General features: G+C 40.6%; 1 protein-coding gene across 1 annotated transcript; it reads left to right on the top strand.

Moving 5' to 3' along the window:
• Positions 1-2,352: 2,352 nt before the first annotated feature.
• sfrp5 (secreted frizzled-related protein 5) lies at positions 2,353-16,200 on the top strand. Its single transcript, XM_079362916.1, has 3 exons — positions 2,353-3,390; positions 11,281-11,358; positions 14,683-16,200. The coding sequence occupies exons 1-3, from the start codon at positions 2,829-2,831 to the stop codon at positions 15,009-15,011; spliced, it is 969 nt and encodes a 322-aa protein (XP_079219042.1). The 5' UTR covers positions 2,353-2,828; the 3' UTR covers positions 15,012-16,200.
• Positions 16,201-24,284: the final 8,084 nt, after the last annotated feature.

Raw genomic sequence — 24,284 nt, 5'->3', positions numbered from 1 at the left:
ATAAAGTTGACTGAAAGGTTTAACGGATGTGCCTGGTTGTCTGATATTGAAGCACATTTTTATCTGTGTGATTTCATCTTATTGAATTAAACTTTATGGACTGACCGCTGTTTCTGGAATTTTATCTTCTACGCTACAGGCAAAGAACAACAGTGTTCAAGATTCCCATCCAAGTACACCACCAACTGTTCAGAAAACACACACACACATTATTTTTTTTCCGAGACTCATTGTTTGAACTGCCACATACAGATAATGACAATGATCCAAAAACCACATGCGCATTGCATCCAGCTTTTCCTTTCATTATAGCCACACTATAATAAAAACCCACTCTCACACTAGTTAACAATCCCCCTTGTATGAATCTGCATTTTCAGGCCATTGACATGCAGAGAAGCATCACTGCAAGGAGTAGATCAAACGTAAGATTAAAGAAAACCCTTCACGTGTGCCACCAGTCCCACATCCTGTTTGAAATGCAATACATTGTGAATTAGCAGCCAAGGCGAAGGCCCTCAGTGTGTCAGTGGCACTGATAGAAAGAGACAGAGACGCAGTGGGCTTCTATTCACAACCAACACACACATTAGCATAACTCCCATGGTGTGAGTAAACCACCTAGCCACCTGTAGCTGCACAAGAAACACTCGGAAACCTCTTGCACAGTCTCTTCTCTTCCTACTTTACCTGCTAAGTTCTGCACTTGGAAAAGTGTTTCATATATCTGACTTCAGATTAATACGATGTTCTCCAGAGTGAAAACAGAACATACACAGAATTACAAACCATGGCAAACCACATGGCTAAAAGAAGCGTAACTACAAAGGATATTTTCTGGAAAGACATGAAGTTAACTATAAACAACTGGCCTCTCTGAAGTCCCTTTCAAACAAGAGAGACATTCTGCTTCGGATATTTTACCAAATTGCCTTTCCTTAGTCTCTTACAGTCAGGCACCATCTCACAATTCAAAGTTCTCTGTTTGGTTTGGGAAACAGGGACTGAGCACAGTGTTCAAGCGGAGGAGGAGGAGTCTTCTTAAGGTGATCATTTCTTGTTAATATAAGCACAATGTGTGTTAAAATGGTTCTGAAATACAAGCCATGAGAGTGGATAACAAAATCCTGGCCACCCATGCAAGCAGTAAAGAGAAAAAAATAGTAGGAGTGCTGGTGTTCTGAAATACAAGCCATGAGAGTGGATAACAAAATCCTGGCCACCCATGCAAGCAGTAAAGAGAAAAAAATAGTAGGAGTGCTGGTAGCCTACTGGTTAGTGTTCATGTCCAACGTACAAAGGCTGTGGTCCTCCAAGCAGACAGCTGGGGTTCGAATCTGACCTGTGGCTCCTTTCCTGCATGTCATTCGCCACCGTCTTTCCCTCTGCTTTCTTACTCTGTCCACTCCCCTATCTCTCAAATAAAGGCATAAAAAGCCCAACCCCCAAAATAAGTTTATAACTGTTCCAGATTATTATCTGCTATGTTTAGAAATCCTCCTGGTCTTAAATGGACTTTTGACTAGTGGACTACTATGGGGAAAGCTCGGCATAAACTCTGGATCTATGGATTTAACTGTTTAGATTCACAAATGCAACCCGCCCTGACAATGTTGGGTAATGTTCAAAAGCATGGTAAGTGAGTGAAAATATGATTAATTCAAATATATTAACTTGAAACAGGATTTGTGCAATAATGGAAAACAATAAGATGACCAAATCTTAAAGACTGTCATTACGAATGTCGCAGATCGTCTGATTTCTCTCCAGACCTTTATATCCTCCAAAACTCAGAAATACTGGCTTTGCTTTATCTACATTTACAAGTAGCCTGCCAAGATTTATTTTGTCATTCAGAAGACAGTTTGAGTCTGTTTTATATCTGAAGAATTGTTATGCCAGAAATGTTTTGATTTGCAGAAGTGAGCAGGCCAAAATAAGAAGCAAACATAATTTATTATCTGCGCAGAGACGTACAGGGAGCTTGTTGAGCCCCTGATGAGGACATGTTAGAAGGGTAGAAAGTTTATACATGAATTACAAAAACAGCATGACTAAGACAAATGTGTTTGTGGGTGTGTTTCATACAAAATAATTTAGTGCATATTTGAGAGACGAACATAAATATGTAGCTGGAGAAACTTGCCAGAGTTTGCCCCCCCCCCCCCTCTCTCTCTCTCTCTCTGTGTAACTTGTTTTATAGGAGGGGTTTGTTGGAGGATAAGGGCTAGGAGGAGTGTCCTGGAGGCCACTAGGAGCCTCCCCCGGGGCTTTGATAGGCTGACGCTGTTGTGAGTGAGTACAGGGGAGGCCAGTAGGAAGGTGAGTGGTCTGGGAGCCTGTTAGGGGGGCAGGCAGCTGCACAGAGCAGCAACCACTGCCTCTTAAAGCCTAAGGTAGTCCTCATTACAGCTCCAGACTGATAGACAGAGAGCAGAGGGCTGGAGACAGGTCTGAGAGAGGGAGAGGGAAGGACAGTAAGAAACTGTGAACAGGGAAAGTTAGACTATAATCAGTCCTACTTGTGTGTCCATGCTTCCTTCCCTCTGCATTACCTGAGGCACAACACACACACACACAGACACACACACGCACACACACAGGGAGGTGTTTCAGGGAGGTTAAGAGGGCCGACTTTCCAGAGAAGAAGGGAATTAAACACTTTTGTTTTCAATCCTCTGCATCTGTGCTCGGGACAAAAAAAAGGATTACAGCTTGTTTGCCTTCACCACTTGTTCCACTCTTCTCGCTGCACATTGTCCTCACTGAGTCACTTTGGAGACTTTGGATACAACCTTCTTGAACTGTTGGTAGGAGCTCAGAGAGGCATGGCACATGGACAAAAGAGCCCCAGGTGGGCATTAACCCAGGGCTCCTTCAGCTTGGCACTGGGCCTGTCGCTCTTCTCCATCCTCCTCCTCCTCCCCCTCACAGTCTCGGCCGCAGATGAGTACGACTACTACAGCTGGCAGTCGGACAACTTCCACAATGGCCGCTTCTACACCAAGCAGCCGCAGTGTGTGGACATACCAGCTGACCTGCGCCTGTGCCACAACGTGGGCTACAAGAAGATGAGGCTTCCAAACCTGTTGGACCACGAGACCATGCCAGAAGTCAAGCAGCAGGCGGGCAGCTGGGTGCCCCTCCTGGCCAAACGTTGCCATGCTGACACCCAGGTTTTCCTGTGCTCCCTGTTTGCACCTGTGTGTCTGGACAGGCCGATCTACCCCTGCCGCTCGCTATGTGAGGCTGTGAGGGACAGCTGTGCTCCGGTCATGGAGACCTACGGCTTCCCGTGGCCGGAGATGCTGACCTGCGAAAAGTTTCCCATTGATAACGACCTCTGCATCCCCATGCAGTTCACCGGGAATCAAGCTACCCCGCCACCAGGTAGGTCAACTGTGTGCACATGAAACCATTCTAACACGCAAGCATAAACACTGTAAAGATTGCAGTGCACGTTTTCTACTAAAACGTCCATTGTGGTGCGAGTTGGACAAAAGTCTGATTGCAAAAACCATAACTTCTGTGTCCTCTCAAAACGAATCAAAGTGTCATTTATAAATAAAATAAGAGAAAAATGTAAACTCTTAATCGTACTGCATGCTGCTGTAGTACAGTAGTTATTCATATTCTGTCCAAAACATGATATACACAGATTTGTTTCATTTGCATTTAAGCAATTTAAAGGATACATGGTAATATTTGTAATTGAAAAAACATTTAATGTTAAATACTTGTTTCTACTATTGAAAACAAGAATAAAGATGTCCACAATGAAAATAGATTAGGACATAGAATTAAAATTCTTTAAGTCAAATTTCAGATCTAATGGTATAAAACATCTTGCTTCAAACATTACTAAAGACTGCTGGCTGCCGAAGTGCCTGTAAAGTCAGATAGGGAACTTGAAAATGGCTTTGAGTCTCTTATGGTTTCCCTAAACTTAAATGATAACAGACAGAGCTTTGTTTGAGAGAATATCCAGAGAAGTTTAGTCAGAGAGACATGAGCAGGAAGAGACTACAGGGAAAAGTTCCTAAGTGAGCGGACGGTTCAGGACGGCTCCCTGCCATCTCCACCCGCCTCAGGGTGGGACAGAGACAGGCCAAGAGAGACAGACAGGAGACTGAGAGACTCCGGCAGTCAGATCGCTCCCTGAGTTAAGATTAATGGACTGTTATGTTAAACACATCAGAAGTGGAAAGGTGAAACAAACTCACATACAAACACACACCTTTATCAGCAGACATCAATCAACAGCTAATCAATCAATCCAACAAGTGAGTGACTGGAGAATGTCCCATTTGGAGCTGTCACGCATGTAAGCTTGCCTGCAGAGTGTCTTCAAACGGGCCAAACGAAAACCAAGAAGGATGAACTATGAAGGGAAATTACGACATAAGTGTTTTCAGAAAGGATTTAATTCACAAAAATGGAAAATATGATTTAATTTCTCTCAGGCAGCGAGTAAGACGACAGACAGTTGGAGTGAGTTTGAGAGGAAGAGTGGGAACTAAATAGAAAGAAATAGGTGTGTGCATGTGTGTGAATTCATTGGCGAGAACTTAAGCAGCCTCTTCACAAAAGCAGTCAGCACAGGGAGGAGGAAAGAGAGAGTCGATAAGGGTCTTTAGACACTGAAGGGGGGACAGTCCCCACTGTGTCCCAGACTACTCAGCCTTTGTTGGGTCTGGCAGCCAGCCGGCCAATTAGCTAGAAGGCCAATTACTGAGCTCCCACTAATTAGTGGACATGACAGGACAAGAGAGGCAGAGGGAGAATGGGAATGGCTAAAGTGTGATTGTCCCGAATGGAGAGGAGTGAAAGGAGAGGAAAGGAGAGGAGAGAAGAGGAAGGCTGGGGAGTGAAGAGAGGCAGACAGTGCAGAGAAAAGGGAAAAAAGCTGCTTCCTACAGGCTCTCTGCTCTCAATAAGGACTGCAAGAAAATGATTGATTCTTCACTTTACTCCACTTCTTGCCTTTTACCGTTGAAAGCCTCTTCTTATCTCATAAAGATCTAAAAGTTCTTGCATGGAAATATATTTTTATTTGATTTATGACTAAACAATGTCAGCTCCCATTTTTCAGTGGCACATCTGGTCGACCATAAAAGTCAGATTTTGTTAAGTGTCTTTCTATCTGAACTTTTTTATTTTTTTATTTCTTGGTATCATTTCTCATTAAAAAAAATTATTGTATCTGTTCCTCAAATTTTTTAAGTGAAAAAGTAATTTGTTTCATTCTTGATGGTTAATGTTGTTTATATTTTTGTACTAAAATGGCTGCAAACATCTTTTCCTGTCAGTCAAAACCAGTGGTGTGGCACCGCTTAGCTTGTTATCAATAATGTTCACAGTAATCTGATGTCTACTGAACTATCGCTCCAGAAAAGTAAGGACAAATATTTCAAGGATGCAGAACTGTCTTATTCCATTAGGGAAAAAATGGCTGCTGTTTTTGTAGGACTGGTGTCAACTATGTGACATTTTGGCTTTGCAGGAACATAACTCATTCTAGTACAGGCTCCTTGAGAGGGAGGCAGCTCAGACTTAATCTGTCACCTCGTCCAAACAGGAGACTGTTTGTTGATGCTATCTTATCAAATCATGATCAGTGGCAGTTAGACTACAGATATTGCTGAGATAGCGGATCAGGGAAAATAAGTTGAGGGATATCTGTTGTTGAAGAATTTCATGACGGGAGAAAAAAACAAAAAAACAAATATGCTGCATTAAATTTTTTAAGAAATGAATAAAACATTATTGGTTATTGGTTATCGTTATTGGTTAAGCTTAAATGATTACATTTGAGTGTGTGCTTGTGTTAAAGGGTGTAAATGTGTGTTCCTGAAACCAAGAATGAACCCGTATCACTTGTAGCCCGGAGGCTTTGTCGCTGACATTTTGTTAAGAACCAGAGATTCTCAGATGTGCCGACAAGGCCATTCTGAGGACAAGCTTTTGGCTCTAAAACAAACGCACACACAAACACACACTAACACATGCACACATACAAAAACATAGCCAGCAATAACAAAAAGAAATCTCAGCTTAAACCTATTAGAGAAAGTTTCCTGGGAACCCTTTTTGTCAAAAGACATGGATTATTCTCGTCACCCAGGATCAAATGAGGACTCTGGTGGTAATCCAGGTGAATTTTTGCGAATTGGATCAAGTGCAGGAATTAAGTGCCATCCTACCTCCCTGTCTTGGAGGCCCCGATGCTATCTGAGATGCTCTGTGATTACATGATATAGCACGGTTGGAGGGGTCCCTGTGGAAACTAACAGTACAGAATTTAGGTTCTTTTTCCAACTTTCTTCATCCATCCCAACCAGCTGGTATTTTGAGTGTGGGACTGTGGTGACATTTTTGACTGTATGTACAGTTTGTGGTTATTAGATATTGTGACAGCAGAGTGCTGACAAAAGAGGGCAGAGGCAAACTTTGGAGCCTGAGCCCTGTCTGTCTGTGAGAGCAGAGTTAATGCTAACTTTTGAAAGCATAGATAAGATGATGCCCTTTCTTTTAAGGTGCATGGGATACACTTCATACACAAATTGCATGTTTCACTGAATCTTCAACACAATGTGCACGTTGTCTAGTGAAAGTGGTAAAATTGCATAGTGTGAAAGATATTGTCTGTGCTAGTGTAAGTTTCAACCATGCTATAAGAGACAGGCAGCGCTGTCGGGTCCCCAGCAGCACAATGGGTACTACTCATGTGGCCCTGGCTGCTATATGAAAGGGAAAATGGGATCCAACGCTTTGTGCACGGAAGACTTCCTCTGCCTTTTGAAGATGTATTTTCTCTGCTGTATAGGATTCCTACAGATGTGAGCAGCGTCGTGTTTTCGGGGCCCAGAGGGCTGCCTGTGGGCTGTATTTAAGTCCTCCTCTGTCCGTCTGCATGCCGCATTAAAACAGATGTTAGGACCTCGGACATAAATCACACGCTGCATTTCATCTCTGGCACAGTACCGATTTATGTCATAAGTGTTGCTGCTCGTAACCTACAGGGCCCAAATGAGTTGGGATATAGTGACCCATGCATACTTTAAATGGAACGTTCCTTACATAAAATAAAGTCAGTGTGATAGTCTGGCTGCAAGGGACAAGATACAAGACACTTCAGTAGGTCACGGATTGGTTGAATTGAGTTGTCTTCTGTGTGCTCATGTGAAAGAAACAGGTTAGGAGCAGATGTTTGCCACTTTCTGGAAGTGAGATTTCAATGTTAAGTACATTTTGGCAAAATGTGCATAACATTGCAAACTATAAGCTCTATTGACAATATTCAAATGCCATTTTACAAGTGTCTGAAAAGAATTCTTGAGTGTCATCTAGTGACTAATGAAGTCTTTAAGGAATCAATTATAATCAGGGCGTCTATATAATTATTTTATAACGGCACAAAGCAATTTCCTATTGCACCATCAAGTCACCACAAAACGAAAACATTTTCACTTTGTTGTCATGTATTCAGATGTCAGAGCAAACACATGTTGTAGAAGAAAAACTTATTTTGGTGCACAATGTTGCTCCCCAAGACGGCTCTTCTTCACCAAAACAATATAGTTATTTGAAACTTAGAACTTTAACCAATAACATGAAAAGTGTCAATCAAGAGAGTTTTAAAAGTGTCTTTTGAGACTTTGTTCAAATTAGGATGAATACATCGATTAATCATCTCTCTGTTTCTTTTTAAATCCTGGTTGTTTGAAAGACAGAAGAACATGACATTGCAGGAGGAGAAAGTATTAACTTCAGCGCTATGACTGAGTCAAGTTGTGTGGTTAAATTACTGGACTCCTGCCGCGTGTCGTTTCCACTCTGGCTCGCCATTTGAAGATTAACAGACGGGGTTTACAACAGACCACCTCTATGTTCACCCTGCTCCCATCATCCTCCTTTCCTCATATTTAATCATAGACTCTTGACCTCCTCCTCCTCCCCAGCAACAGCCATGGGAGACAATATTTCAACATTTATCACTGTGATTGGAACATTAACGTTTCTGTAATATAGCCACAGTTAAGTGTAACCCAGAATGCAAATGATGAAAACCCAGAATGCAAATGATGAAAAGCAGCACACGAGAAGTGGTCCAAGTCCAAAGTCAACCAAAGCAAGAATGTTTCGCTCACAATTTTATCAGACTGAATGGTGGAACCTGCTTTCATAGGAAGACAATATACATGACTGAGCTCAAAATACACGAATGAGCTCATGTAAAAATATTGCTGAGATAAATGTGGAAAAGAAAAAAAACAAACTGGACATGCAGGACTGATTTCCATCAAATATGACAGTGAAACCTCCAACAGAGACCAGACCTTGATAGGAGCAGGCAGTCGTTGCTTAATTGATTTCTCAATAGCATCCAAATGTTGGTTTTTCGTGCCCACTTTTTCCTGACACATGCTCCTGCATCCACACAACCGGGCCTCCTGCCAACAAACCGCCCCTGTGAAACCAGAATGAATTGTGGTGGAGTCTGAATAAGATGTAACAGCTTCAAGGGAATCATTCATATCATTCATTCAGATTTTGGCGCTGCTCTGGATCTGTGTGTGTGTGTGTGTGTGTGTGTGTGTGTGTGTGTGTGTGTGTGTGTGTGTGTGTGTGTGTGTGTGTGTGTGTGTGTGTGTGTGTGTGTGTGTGTGTGTGTGTGTGTGTGTGTGTGTGTGTGTGTGTGTGTGTGTGTGTGTGTGTGTGTGTGTGTGTGTGTGTGTGTGTGTGTGTGTGTGTGTGTGTGTGTGTGTGTGTGTGTGTGTGTGTGTGTGTGTGTGTGTGTGTGTGTGTGTGTGTGTGTGTGTGTGTGTGTGTGTGTGTGTGTGTGTGTGTGTGTGTGTGTGTGTGTGTGTGTGTGTGTGTGTGTGTGTGTGTGTGTGTGTGTGTGTGTGTGTGTGTGTGTGTGTGTGTGTGTGTGTGTGTGTGTGTGTGTGTGTGTGTGTGTGTGTGTGTGTGTGTGTGTGTGTGTGTGTGTGTGTGTGTGTGTGTGTGTGTGTGTGTGTGTGTGTGTGTGTGTGTGTGTGTGTGTGTGTGTGTGTGTGTGTGTGTGTGTGTGTGTGTGTGTGTGTGTGTGTGTGTGTGTGTGTGTGTGTGTGTGTGTGTGTGTGTGTGTGTGTGTGTGTGTGTGTGTGTGTGTGTGTGTGTGTGTGTGTGTGTGTGTGTGTGTGTGTGTGTGTGTGTGTGTGTGTGTGTGTGTGTGTGTGTGTGTGTGTGTGTGTGTGTGTGTGTGTGTGTGTGTGTGTGTGTGTGTGTGTGTGTGTGTGTGTGTGTGTGTGTGTGTGTGTGTGTGTGTGTGTGTGTGTGTGTGTGTGTGTGTGTGTGTGTGTGTGTGTGTGTGTGTGTGTGTGTGTGTGTGTGTGTGTGTGTGTGTGTGTGTGTGTGTGTGTGTGTGTGTGTGTGTGTGTGTGTGTGTGATGTGTGCTCGTATGTTTCCATGCCAGTCTACATGTCAGCACCAGACAATTAGAGGCTTGACCCTGTAGGCCTTGCAGGTCCAGCAATGGAAAGCATGGGAACCCTCATAGGAAGAAAACCTGGCAGCTACTCTTCAAGAACATGGTTCAACTCTCCCTGACACACACACACACAGACACACACACACAGATATACACTCAGTGGCGGTTAGGGGGTTCACCTCCCCACGACCCAAGCAGCGAAGCATGCTAAACTTTGACCCTCGTCATTATCTGCCCAGACGCTGAGGTTTGGGCAGGGGTGATAACCTTTGAGCTCTGACTCTTAACCCAGGGGCCTGGGCTGGACCGTGCTGGGATAATCCTGTGTGTGCAGTGCAGTGTGTGTGTATGTACCAAGTATGGCATAATACCAGAATTTTAAACTTACAACACATGTACTCAAAATCAAACGATATCGATGCCAGTTTTGATACTACAAGGAAAAGGAGTGTAAATTGCACAAATACATTGACAATAAAGGCAGTGTTATCACTCATGATTCAGTTGGACCAACCTGTTGAATTGACCACTGCTTTACTCCGTATTTTGCTCGTAGCAGCTTTGGTTTAAAAAGCATTTGTGCTTTTCCAATATGTGGAACATTAGAGAAACAGAGATTTAATTTATCTTTTTAAAACAGGTTATTAAAAAGTATCAAAGTTGTGAGTGTACAAGTGTGAGTTTGTTAAGTGTGACACTGAGCTCTTGTTTTCTGAACATACTGTATGTTGAGTCTTGCAGTAATTGAATGACAGAAAATGTAGCATCATGATAAACGGTCCTGAAAAAGGCTGCTCACTCAGGCATGTCTTTGCTCAGGATATTTCCCCACCCTGTAGTTTTACATGTATACATGGTATGTTGAGACAATTTATAAACCACAACTTTCCCCCTCTATAACTCCTTCCAATATTATCCCTTGTTGTCTGGATTGGCCCAGGGCTCTGTTTTGCAGATGAGTGGACTGATATGAGATGTGTGCGGCTACAACCGGCCCCTTTAGGATTACACGGAGTTTATGTTGTAATTTTCATAATAAAGTTTTATATTGAAGAGCCTTCGGAGAAAATGCAACGTAGTATGAATACTGTGTGTGTGTTTGTGTGTCTGAGAAGGAGCAAAGTGCTTTATAGTCATAACCAAAAAAAGGAGAAGGAAGATGGTCAATGGATCAATCATTTCATATCACATTTCAAGATTTTTTTAAATGGGGAATAAAAAATATCCTCTGTCACATGTTGTGTCTTTACTGTGTTGGTGCACGATATAAACGCAGACCAAAATCACAGTAAGTGAGGCTAAACATGCTTTTGAATGAAGCAGACATGACCATAAATTAGGATTTAAAAATAAACTGAACTTGTTTCTTTGGTTTTCTCTGGTTGTTTCACAATGTGTGGTTGCTGTGTGGCCTAAGTGCTGCTAGCTGTGGCTGTGTACAGAATCACTTTTCACCACATTCAGCTGTTTCTGCTGCAGCATTTACCTTTCTGCACAGCCATGACCACGCCTGCACCACCAAAATATACAAGGTCCAGAATAAAAACATTTTGTACGGTTAATTGCAGGGCAAACATCAGTCAGCCTGCTGGACTGCATATTCGCTCCGCAGCAAATAGCCTCTGACACGAAGAGGGGGGCGAGAATAAGTGGTTCAAAAGTGTCCATGGCTTAACGATTTCATACTGAGTGGCTTCTGTTTGCACCTCACCAACATTAAACTGATCCTCAGCCGTTATTTATAAAAAAATAAATAAAAGGGATCTAGTGCAGATGCAAATGACATATTGTCTTTCTGTCCCCTCAGTGTCGAAGGTGTGCCCTCCCTGTGACAACGAGTTGAAAGCAGACAACATCATGGAGCATTACTGTGCCAGTGACTTTGGTAAGTAGGTGCACTAAGGAGTATGGGGGGAGAGTGAGTTCAGAAAATGGACTGCATAAAGGAGGGTTTAGGCCTATCTTAAGGTTCTAACAGGCAGACACCTTGAACAGAACCAGACGTTGACCAGCCTGAACAACAACAACAAAAACAAATACAACACATTTACTGTATAGACACAATGCCAGTAATATTGTTAAAAGGTTTGTGTTGTATAAGCAGTAACAATGAAGAATAATGATTCTGGTCGCTTATGATAAATCTTCAACTGTTCTTTTAATAACGACATTAACACAGCAAAGGTAGTCACTTGGCTATTGCACAACACAATGTTTTTTTTGTACATTATAAATTGGATGTGCAGTTCTGTGTATAAATATGAGTGAACTAAAGCTTTTAGTTTCAAACAAATGATAGCTTATCTTCCAATTAAATAAATCAGCTGAAACGTTAAGTTCTGCTTAACTTTGAGTTAAAAGTTACTTTGCTGGCAGGTAGGAAAATAAAGTTTTGTCTTTTCAATTGCTTATTTATTGCTTCAATTTTTTGTCTTCAGTGAAAACAGATGTTTTTGTTTTGTTTAGTTTTTTAGCCAGACAGTAAGAAGCTAAAGACACAATGTTCCCATTACCTTTTTCTTCACATAAATTAATAAGTTATTTTGAAAGTTTTTCAGTCCCAGTGGTTCTTTCAACACAGTCTTTTAAACTTTCCGACATTCCAGCTTTACCGCAGTTATGATCGACAGTCATAGCCAAAATGTAATTATTCCATTATTTCTGCTCATCCAGGCTTTTAGCCCCTCACCCTTCACAGCAGCAGAATTTCTGCCTACATGGACTATTGCCTCAGTCCTGAGAGTTAATGGCACAGTGTTGTGTATTTTCACTGTTCAGATGATCCTGAGCAGTGAACTAGATCTTTTTCTATTGGCGACAAAAAACTTCTAACCCTGGGGTCTCATGAAGAACTTGGCTCATGTTTCCTCACAGATTAGTGGGAATAGTGTAATTGAAAATGAAATGGGGCTTGCCCAAAACTGAAAACCATTTTCCTATGCTGTAAAATCCCACGGAGGAATTATCTGCAGTTTTGTAATCCGTCTCCTAGTCACCTACAAAATGTCCTGAATATACAGACCATGACCCTTTATAAATCACAACTTGATTCACCCCACACATTGTGTCCAACTACAACAACAAAATTCATCTTTATGCACAGTACTCATCATCTGAGTTTAGGCCAAAATATAGGCTCATCCCCACAGTTTATCACAACTCAAGATATAATTTGTCCGCTTAATTCAGGAATAACATTTCTCAATCTTATAACATGTGGGAAATAGAAAAAAACAGAGATTCTTTCTGTTCATTACAATGAAACATGACCACATGTCTGAGCAGATAGCCAGCTAAAGACAGATATTTTATTGGCTATTAATGTATGTGACATTGGGATGAGTAGAGAAGTCAAGATAAACATGACGTATGGATTTGAAGATCAAGGCAAGAATGAGTCCACCATCTTTTAGAATAAGGTGATAGCTGATTCCAGCTTGATCTCACGCCTCCTGAATGCTTTACCTATTCATCTTCAGACAGTGTTTGCCCTCAGAGCATTTATATACTCAGTGTTTTATTACAGCCTATGTTTGATGTCTGATCTCTTCACATTCCTTGTTGTATCATCTAGCAGCAAATGACAAGTACAGTAAAAGAATGGGGGGGAGGGAGTAAGTCTAAAAGGGGGCAGACAGCAAGCCTACACCTGAAGGGTGAACTGCAAAGAAAGGTTTATTGGGTATATACAAAGTATGCTGAGCCTAAAGTCTGAGTTTTCATTGTTAAGAGGCTGAATCTCCTTTGACCAGGCGAGACCGTCATTATTACTTCAGCTTATCACAGTTTTCACTTCAATTAAGTTGTAAAGGACTGTCTCCTCACTAATCCTTCACCTATTGATATTTTGATCTGCCGTCAAAGATTCTCAAATGAGGGGATATGTATGCCAACTTTAGAGACATAATTTTATGTTTGTAAAGCCATGGAGCAGTGGCATGAATTGTATTCATCACATGTATTTGGTATCATTTTAAAATATTTATTAAAATGTGCATTTCTGCTTTGAAATGTGCATTTTAATGGGATCATTTGGTTTTGTGAGTCAGCCTCAAGTGGACACTCAAGGTCAAGTTATGAAACAAATTCATAACATTTATTTAATTTCTTCGTTTGTGAACAAGCAACATTTCTCTTCTATTTTTCCACCTCTACGTCCCCTTAGCTCACTTTAAAAAGAGAAGGGTTTGTGTAAATACTTAAGCAGAGCTTGTCAAGATGACATTAGCCAGGCTGCACTTAGGGCCCCGCAGAATCACTTTGGACTGAACATGGGTGTGCATTCAAAGTGATTCCGGATGAGAAATTATTCAATCAAATTTACCTTTGAGCGCACACACACATATGAATGCATTCATTCACAAAAGCACACACTCACTAATGTATGAAGGCACGCACATAAAACATCAGAAGGAGTTGGATATCAATCCGATTGCAGGTGAGAAGCTGCAGCTCCAACCACCATTCCTTCTTGTACATGCTATCGCTTAATATGTCCTGCACTGCGTACTTGTTTCAGAGTTTACCGAGAGATGTTTATGCAACCATAGACAAGCAGGCGAGAAGTGAAATGGCGATCTTCCAACAGGCCTGGGTACATAGCAATATTTCATACTGGCCCCATGCTTTGCCCGGTCCATGATTAATTTCACCTGTCAAAATGTTCACCCAGAGAATTCCTTTCTCAAATGTTTGGCAGTTTAAAATTTTAATCTCTCATGTGCTAAACTATGAACTTCAAACCCTGGGCTCGACATGAGATACAAGTCAGCCCTTTATTTGGGTTATTAAAATGGATTTCACTTGAACTGCGCTCACTATATACACTGAAAATCGTGAGGAGATGCTACGTGGTTTTTATGTTTTGATAACAATATAGGATCATGACTTTACTTGAATCAGCTTCCAAATATCTTGTTTCTAACTCACAATTCCTGTCACTAGCTTTTAATGTCTTTTCCCCACGTCACACATGCAAACACACCCACAGGATGCCGTTTTTATACGCTGCAGGAAAAAGTAAATGATGACACTCAGGAGAGGTGTAAAATAGCTGCTTCCCCGGCAAACAGCTTAGTGCTGGTCTTACAGAAACATCACAGCTGCTTGAAGTAGAGGCTAAAGGTGCAATACAATAATACTATATATGTTGTCATATACAGTATACAGCTTCAAAGTGTAACAGAGTGAACATCTCTTTCTCCCTCAGCCCTCAAGATGAAAATCAAGGAGGTGAAGAAGGAGAAGGGTGATCGAAAGCTGATTGCAGCACAAAAGAAGAAGAAAGTTTTAAAGCAGGGGGTCCTGAGGAAGAAGGACCTCAAGAAGCTGACCCTGTACATCAAGAACGGAGCCAACTGCCCATGTGCTCAGCTGGACAGCCTGGGCACCAACTTCCTCATCATGGGCCGCAAGGTGGATCAGCAGCTGCTGCTCATGTCTATTCATAAGTGGGATAAGAAGAGCAAGGAGCTTAAGTTTGCCATCAAGTACATGAAGTCCCACCAGTGTCCCACCTACCACACTGTCTTTCAGTGATGTGACTCACTTTACTCTTCATAGAGTTTACGATCATTCCCCGAATTCCACCCTGTTCACAGCAGATCTTGATATCATATTCAACGTTGTATCTTTAAAATCAAAATTCTGTCAAATTCTATTACTGGTCAACTACTTCATCATAGAAGAGGATGGGAATAACTTCACCTTTTTTTCTAAGATTTAGCACAATTCTGGTAGTCTAAGGGGTTAACCTGATCTGCTTAGAGTGATCACAATTTTTAAAGTTAGAGAGTTGAACAGGTTGCACTATTTGAAACTTCCTGAAAAGAATACGCCAGATTTTAAACAAGTTGGACGAGATTATTTTATTTCCCAATGAAAAACAGACTACGTAATATTCCATTTAGATGGGAATACTCTTCCTTAGCAATTATACCTTACTTGTCTAATATAGTGCAAATCAATCACTTGTATGTTATCTAAAAGAACTTATAATAATGAGACAGTATCATTAAGAAACAGAAACCTTAATATTTGAGGCAATTATTGGAGGGAAATTACATTTGATAATATCTTGATTAGATGTACAGAACAGGACAATGACCTTTGTTTCTGTATAAGAAGAGAAATTATACCCAACAAGTAGACGATCCGCCTAACTGTATTTTTTGATAATGTAAAAAGTAACTCAGATTAATACTAGATGATTAGAAAACAAGGCTTTTTTTCTTTTATCCCTGCTGGGAAAGAGGACCGATGGGACAAGACAGACTGACAGACTGGATGATGCTTCCACTGACTTTGTACAGCACTGTTTCTGCGGCCTGAAAGAGGGGAACTTGAATATATTTTGCTTTTTAAATTGGATGGAGGGAGGGAGATTTAGGTAGAGAAAAGATGTTTCTCAAAACGAGTGGAGAATAAAAGAAGGAGAGAGAAAGAGACTCTGGACAGAACCTACAGTGTCGGGTTAATAGGTCTCTGGTATACTCGCTATTTTTCACTATCACTTTCAATTGTTCTTTTATTTTTTTGCTTCAGTTAAACGTATATTGTATAAAAGCAGAAATCATACATACAGACATAGCAGCTGAATTCATTGTTTCCATAGCAATAAAAGATGAAAATTTTACTTTTACAATATTTTCTAATCAGTTAACCTGTAAGTAGTCCTGTTACTGAAATACATCTTTGTTTTACAAGAAAGTGAATGAATAAAATATATTTGAAATTTTTATAATGAATTTACTTTGAAATGTGCCATTTATTTATCATTATGACTGAACGACAACTATCTTTTGGACAACTTGTTAGCTGGGCAAAGAAATACAGAGTGGAAGTGTGTACTATTTGCAGACACATTCATAATAAATGCGGCTCTATTTAATTCCACTGCATTTAAATATATATTGAGTCAAACAAATGTATAACCTTGTATACTTGTAAAAACGTCACTATGGGCCTTTGGCTTGACACAAAGCCTGGGCTGCAGAACCACCATATTTAATTCTTAGGAGTTAAGGGGTGACACAGACAGACAGCAGGCTGCAATGTGAACGACCAAGTTTATCAAAACCACCCAGAGCTTAATCTGTCCAGACGCATACATAACGAATTCATGGCAGTGAAAAGAATTTGGCATCTTTATTCTCCAAAATTGCAAAATGGATCAATTGTGAAACTGTACAATTTTTATAGTTTTCCGCCCATATTTCCCGAAATGTGGAGACTTTTGGAGACTGTTTGGATAGTGAAAGCCAGTAAAGTGATGACCTTTTTCCATCAGATTTTTGAGATATAGCATACTCCGTTTTAAAAGTGTGGAATGACAGAAACAGGACAGGACAGGGGTAATAAGAAGAAATGTGTTGGACACAACTCATTTTTATAGACTTTAAAACTTTTAAATCCTCTCCATGATCAAACAAGATAAAAACTTTGCCAGAAATGTTAATGTCATACAGGTGGATACACAATGTTGCATAGAGGGATGCAATGAGTGGCTTTCATGAAACAAGATGTTTTTAAATCAGTGAAATTAATGCAGAGCGAGACGATGAAGAGGAAAGGTGAAACATGAGACAAGGGAGAAACTTGGCTGGATCCCAAAGATGTCGATCAGCACCTTCTCAAAGGTCACTTAGTGTAGTTAATAAGGGGCTGATGAGGGACCAGCAACAAACACTCCCCCCCGACACACACACACACACACACAACTTAAAAGACATTTTGGTAAAGTTTTCAATGCAAGCTTCCATTGTCTCACTTACTTACTCATTTTCAACCTTTACCAGTTCAATCAACATAGATGAATTGTAACACTGACTGGTTGCATGACCACCACTACGACACACACGCACACGCACACGCGCACGCACACGCACACGCACACGCACACGCACACGCACACACACACACAAAATCAAGTGATGTCACATTTTACTGAATATGTTACGAGGCTGTAGGCCACTGTAAGATAGCTATTCAAGTGCCTGCACACACACACGCACAAGCACACACACACACAAGCACACACACAAACACTTTTGGAGAAAGGCCACATTGTCTGTTTTTATTGCACTGTGCTGATAAGAAGTTCACCTTTTCCTCACACTTCACACACGTGCACACAACATACTGTATATTGACTAGTATTGACATACTGACTAGTTTTTGAAGATCGATTGTTTGTAAAGTTCCAAGTCTTTTGATTAAAAGCAGAGCGATTGGTGTGATCGACCCATAACAACTTTCAATAATATTTTCATTGCGTGATTAAGTTTATTCAGGATATGAGCTGATGAAATCTAAATGTTTTCCCGATGAAGAGATTTATATTTTTAGAGAAGGAGTGCAGCAGGAAGGATTCCTTTAACCATGAATTGAGATAGCATTTGTGCACACTATTCTGGGCCTTTTTGCCTTTACCAGAAAGGAAAGCTGAAGAGAGACAGGAAACACTGGGAAGCTGCTGCGAGTCCAGCTTCCACACATGTGGTGCGAAGCACAACCTGAAAGGATTTTTTCATAATTAGACTGGCTGGATGTCTGAGATTGGGTCAGGACTCAACACCTAAGATAATCATAATATGTTCTGTTTTGACAATTGACTCCCATGAGTTTAGGTGTCTTAAAAAGTTAATGTCAAGCAAGTAGATGATGAGACTTTAGACTAATCGTGATTATTAACTTGCTCTGGGACATTGAAGGTTATCAAACAGAACAAGACAAGACATTAAAGTCATACATTACTGGTGTATTTTATTTACATCCTTAAGGTAATCTTTTATCCGGTAAGAAAATTCCCACTTCCAAAAAAAGAAGTTCTGAAGATAATCGTTTTACTCAATAGTCAGTTGACATAACACAACATTACTTGCTTAGGCTGTTTAATGTAGTGTCTTTGGACAAGTTATGAACATTGGCAACAGATACAATTTTTCTTAAAACAAGTACGAATGCACTCAGAACTGAAATTGTTACCAGTTGTTTTATGAAAGACTGGAAAATTGTATGATCTAAACATTTAGTTAGATTTTTTTCAAATTTCTTTGAACTAAAACTTTAAAAGCAGCTCTTGAACACAAACACACCCAAGCACATGTACACACAGCCTCATGTGCACGTTAATCGGATTTGACTGGTCTACCTCAACAAAAAAAAAGGCCATTATATAACATTCTGGAGGGTCAGAAGAATTTCTATTAGTTGCAGCATGCCTCTCTCTTTACCCACTACACAAGGCACCATTAAAACAGCATTAGCAAGTAAGCCAACATCCTTCTGGTCTGAACCACAGACCACCTGTCTGCAGGAAGGGAGGACAGCACGGAGAGAGTTGTACATTCATGTAAAAGAAGGAAGAAAATGGAAACAGCAGTCCATGGAGGACTGCAGTTGCTCCGAGCCTTGGAATGCCTCACTCAGTAAAATGCATTAAAGATGTTATGTTTTGTTGTTGTTGTGTGTTATGGTGAGTGTGCTTGCTGATGTGTATACGCATGCCATGAAGACTTCTTTTAAAAGGCCTCGGGGCGAGCCAGGGAATAAGTTTTTCCTTATAATAAAGTCAGAGAAACTTTCTCCATGTGGTACGCACACAGTGAGCAGGCTGCTCTCCACAACACTGCTCCTATCTACATGCACACTCGCTCCAGCTGATAAGCCGATTTCAGCTGGCTTACTGATTTTCTCAGTCAGGATGAATATAAATGATAAAAGGGGATTGCTACAGTAATTTTACTTCCAAACCAAATGTAAGTAAAAAAAACTCCAATGTGGAGTCTGAATATCTTTAACAATAATGTGGAATATGAAATCAGTGCTCTTCAGACTTACAGGGATCATTTGTTCTCTTAGTCACACACTCAGTTCATTTGGCATCTTGTTAAATCAGACTGCTGGAGGGGAGTGCTTGCTGTTCATTGTGCTAATTTGCTTCTAGTCCTCCTTTCTCCAGAGATGTGAAAGTGTTTCTGATACACTTGTTGGCCCTCTGCCCCCAGCAGCTAACAACCCTGCTATCAGACTTTGTTTATTGATTGATTACCTTATTTCATGCGTGTATCGAGCTATAAGAACTTTACAGAAATAGTTGTATAGTATTTTTAATTATTGTACTTGATATATTTCACTGTGTATTAACCAATATACATACACATAAATACAGGAATGACAGCACCAACAGAACAGTTATTCAAATTAAGATTGACAATTAAAATATGTATCATGTAGATTTTGAATTATGTAGGGATTTCTTATTTTTAGATTTTGTTTTTTTTTGGCCTTTTGCCTTTATTGTAGAGGGAGGACAGTGGATAGAGTCGGAAAGGGGGAGAGAGAGTGGGGAGAGACATGCGGGAAAATGGGCCACAGGCCGGACGCGAACCCGGGCCGCCCGCGCGTGAGGACTGAGCCTCAATACGTGGGGTCGCGCGCACTGCCGCTGCGCCACCGGCGACCCCGGGATTTCTTATTTTTAATCAGAAGTATACATGAGGCTGATTGTGTTATTATTTGTCCTATAATTTAAGCCTAGAAAGGTCATCATAAATATTGTCTTTATACTACAGCAATACAAGGTTATTGTTTTCCTTCAGATTGTCTGCAGTGATTTGATAATCCTCCATCAGTGTAGCAACTTTCAGTGACTAAGTGATCATTTTTTCATTCATATTAGTTACAATGAGTGATGAACTGATGCCTCTATATGGTAATAATCAGTAACTGAGCAGTCATCAGGAATCCTTTTAATTAAAACTTGTTCTGTTGCTTATTAATAATCAACTGACAGTTGACTTCAACACATCTGACAGCTTTCAACTCCTCAATTTATGCAGGAGTGAGCAAATTCCTCCACAGTTCCTCCACCCAGTGAGTCATTCAGTCAATGAATGAATTATGTGAACTATGCAAATAACGTGGAAGACTTTCACAAAAACAGTCCTTGTATTTCACTACCAATGCAGCTAGTTAGAAGTGTTCAAGGGGCTCTATATTAGCAAGACAATGGCCATAATACAATGGTTATTATTCAATAAATTGTAATATATCACATACTGAGAGAAGCCAGATGCAGATTTATTCAGCATGAAGTACTCTCTAGATATTACTTCACCCCTGCATGACTAAAGTATAGGGTTCTTAGAAGACAGTCTATGTGGGCAGCTTAAAACAGAGAAGTGGCACATACATTCATGCTGAGGGAATGCAAAACTCTACAACTTAAAGAGGATGTTTTAGAATGTTTACGGCCCAGATCACCTCAGCTTTGATTGACATAAATCATCACATACAGTATCAAACAACTGTTTGTGTGTAAACTCACTTTTCTTTCACGTGTCTCGTGTCAATGTTACGTCTTGGTGTAAGTGTACTAATTTTGGTGTACATTCAGCAACAAAAAAGACTTTAACTATCACTCCATATCACTAATGTGATCAATAGACGTTATGCACTCTGGATAATATCTAGATAATTACGGGAAGTCTGCTCTGGAGATTCTCCCGACCTGGCTGTTCACATATGCTCCTCACAGATGGAGCCTATCCCTGTCAGACAGAAGGGGGGGCGGGGGTCTCATGAGGTAAGACGTGATGGAAAAAAACAACAACACAGAAGTAGCGGACGAAGAGAGAGTCTGCTACACGGAGCTATATATCTATATATATATAAATGATTGCAATCTCGCCGCTCCAACCTCTGAGCTCATTACATTTATGGTTAGTGAAATTAAATAACAATCTATTTTAATACTCTGCTGCAAAGCCTTTTTGTCCACATAGCTATCCAATGAAGATAGAAACGTGATGTGGTTGAGTGAGAGAAGTAATGGGTGACTGTCACATATTAGTGTTTCCTTGTTCAATCTGTGTTCCCCTTTGACTTAGTGGCACAATGACACAATGACAATGACATTCAAGGCCTGTCAGCTGACCTGTTGCACTGCGGGTGATAAGGTTAGAGCCACCATGCACGCACACACACACACACACACACACACACACACACACACACACACACACACGCACAACACTGACCTGGGCAAAAGAGGGCAAAGGGACAGAAAAGGTTCAGCGAAAGAATTGGGGGGGAGGGGACTGGATAAGAAAACACCCAAATTGCTCTCTGGGAACTTTGGCTCTCGGAAACAATCACATTGACCTCAGTGTCTCCTCTGCAGTGGAAAATGAATAAATTAATAGGTGGAGTAGAAGGCCTCCCATGGGCTGGGTCCTGAGGCCATATGTGAAGGCTATCAGTGTGTCCCAAACCTGCTGTTTCCCCACTGAATCAACATGTCACTGACGAGATTTACAGCCGTGTGGAAAATAGTGGTACACGTACACACACTCGCGAAATCATGAAAGAGGGCAAAGTAACAGTTGCAGCTCAACACGCATCCACGTTTATACCGGAGAGTGCCAAGTCACAAATGCAAATATAAAAAACAAATATTGGCATCAACACACAAGTGGAAACAAAAGTATACAAACCCGAGTGCAATAACCCTCAACAAGCACAAAGATTTATACCCATTTGGAAAGTCAGGCATCAGCAAAGAAATAAATCTTTTTCAATAGAGACCTGTTGACCTCTTTTACTCTCCGTTTGTCAGCAGGGGGTCAAGGTCAGGCGGGGATGAGCAGAAGGTCACAAGGAGATGAGAGTATCTTTATGTGTGCGCACAGTTTAACCAGCCAGCATGCACACACCAACAGAGTTAAAACCCCCCTTGGTGGTGAAGGCTTAGTAGCCTCCATGTTTTGGCAGTCAGGTCGTGACCACTGACCCCATCAGACCCGAAGAGATGAGGCAGTCTTGTCAGCAGGGACAGTGGCCACTAATTGACATAATCTCCCATCTCCCACTTGTCCCTTTTCAGACAGAGCCCGCTAATCAGTGTAGCTCGGTGAGGGTGTGTGGCATTCTGCTATTGTTAGCTGGAAACAGTCCCTGTGCTATTGTGAGCTCTGCATCAAGTGTCTTCCCTCTTTCCAAGAAAGCTTGACGGCTCCTTGAAAGACACAAAGATAAACTGATTTTCAGGTTTTGACGATTTTTATTCAAGGAAAGTTTTAGGTATAGGTTAGACCTGCATTACATGACAAAGAAATGTAATATGCAACACCATTGTCTAACACTTCCATATCAATGCAAAGTGTCATAAATAAGCAAATATGTAAGAGCCCATATTAGTTTTGAGAGCATTGCTTAATGTGTTTATTTCAAAAACTCATATTGTCATGATAATGAATGGCCATTAATTGTGCAGCCCTATCCGGGGCCTTTAAGATGCATTCAGGACCTGTTGTTCAAGTAGATTATTCTGTATCTAGAAAGGCTAAAAAAAAGTATGGTGCTCCTTAAAACTATGGTAATTTTTTCATTGTGTTGCATTTTGTTTGTGAAACTGTGGAAAAGGCTGTGTAGTGTGATTTGGTCCAAGACTTAACACAATGAATTGCATTCTGTCAGATTGTAACAGCTTTGTGGCTCAAATTGAAAGTACAATGAATTTATTGGAGGAGAGATCACTTTGAATTGGATAAAAAAAATAAGGATTGTTTTCAATATTTGATTTGTAGTTACACAATATACTGGGAACTGTATTCAATCTTCCTTCAAGTGTGTCATTTTTTGATGAAAGTCTCACTCTTTCTGTCTGAGGTAGTTGCATATTGAGAGAATTCCTATTTAAACTGAAATCTCCAAATGTGGATAAACAGCCAGATTACACAGATGTCTGTAATATACTCTCACCAACATTTTCTTCTCCAACTTTGACTCCAGTAGAGCTGATTTTTTGGGACATGATCAATTTCAGGTGACTACTTCTTTAACTGAGAGATAGTTTTAAAACGATTTCTGATTTTCCACAATTGGTGAGTGAAAACTATAAACTACCTTCAAGCAACCTTGGTGTAAAGATGCAGCTACTTTGTTTAAGAGAGAAAAACAACCCACAAGCAACACCCCGTTGATGTCTGAGTTTGACATTTGTTTTAATTCCATACTTCAAGGGAGACTATGGAGTGTTCTAATGATCAAAATAAATGTTAATTTTTGCTTTGATTTATATATTTACCTGAATATCAACTGACCAGCCATGATGACTACTTTACATTGTTTGTTTTGCCTCACTGATCCAAATTCACAATTCAATGACTAAAAAAGGGAATATTCCCAATCCTCACATCAGAGAGGTTGGAACCAGAACATATTTGGAATTCTTCATTAAGACTAATTCACAGACTGACTTTACTACATTTGTATTTATATTTTCTATATCTTGTAGTTCTAGTTTAGCCCTCTCTATTAGCCCTAGTCACTGCACTTACTGAAAAGCTCGACTATACAAGTGTTTTCTTCTTCTAATTGGCCTTGTTTAGGGAGTCTCAAAGCTCTACTTAAGCCCTTTTAGCCTTTGGCCCAGTCTTTCAGTCTACACCACTTTAGCCAAAGGCCAAGAGACTCTGTTCCTTGATGAAAATCTATAGTTCAAACTATTATTAACTCTCACACAAAGACAATAACTTCTATTATTATTATTATTATTATGTCATTATCATTGATCCCAATTCTGCATCTCACACCTCTTTTCTGCCAGGCGTTGCTTATAATAAATCCCAGGAAATAATCACAAAGGCCCTAGTGATGACGAAACATGCATCTGTCCTATAACTACAGGACTGAAGATATTCCTCCCAGCTTGATACATGTACAGCATTCAATTAGGAACCTTGTAATGTTGCTTGAAAGAACATAATACTTATCTGGCACTGAAGCTGAAAAGTTGGGATTACTTAA

This window comes from Symphodus melops (assembly GCF_947650265.1).
Source record: "Symphodus melops genome assembly, chromosome: 15".
NCBI classification, from domain to species: Eukaryota; Metazoa; Chordata; class Actinopteri; order Labriformes; family Labridae; genus Symphodus; species Symphodus melops.
The sequence above is the reverse complement of the archived record's forward strand: the minus strand, read 5'-3'. Positions and strand labels throughout refer to the sequence as shown.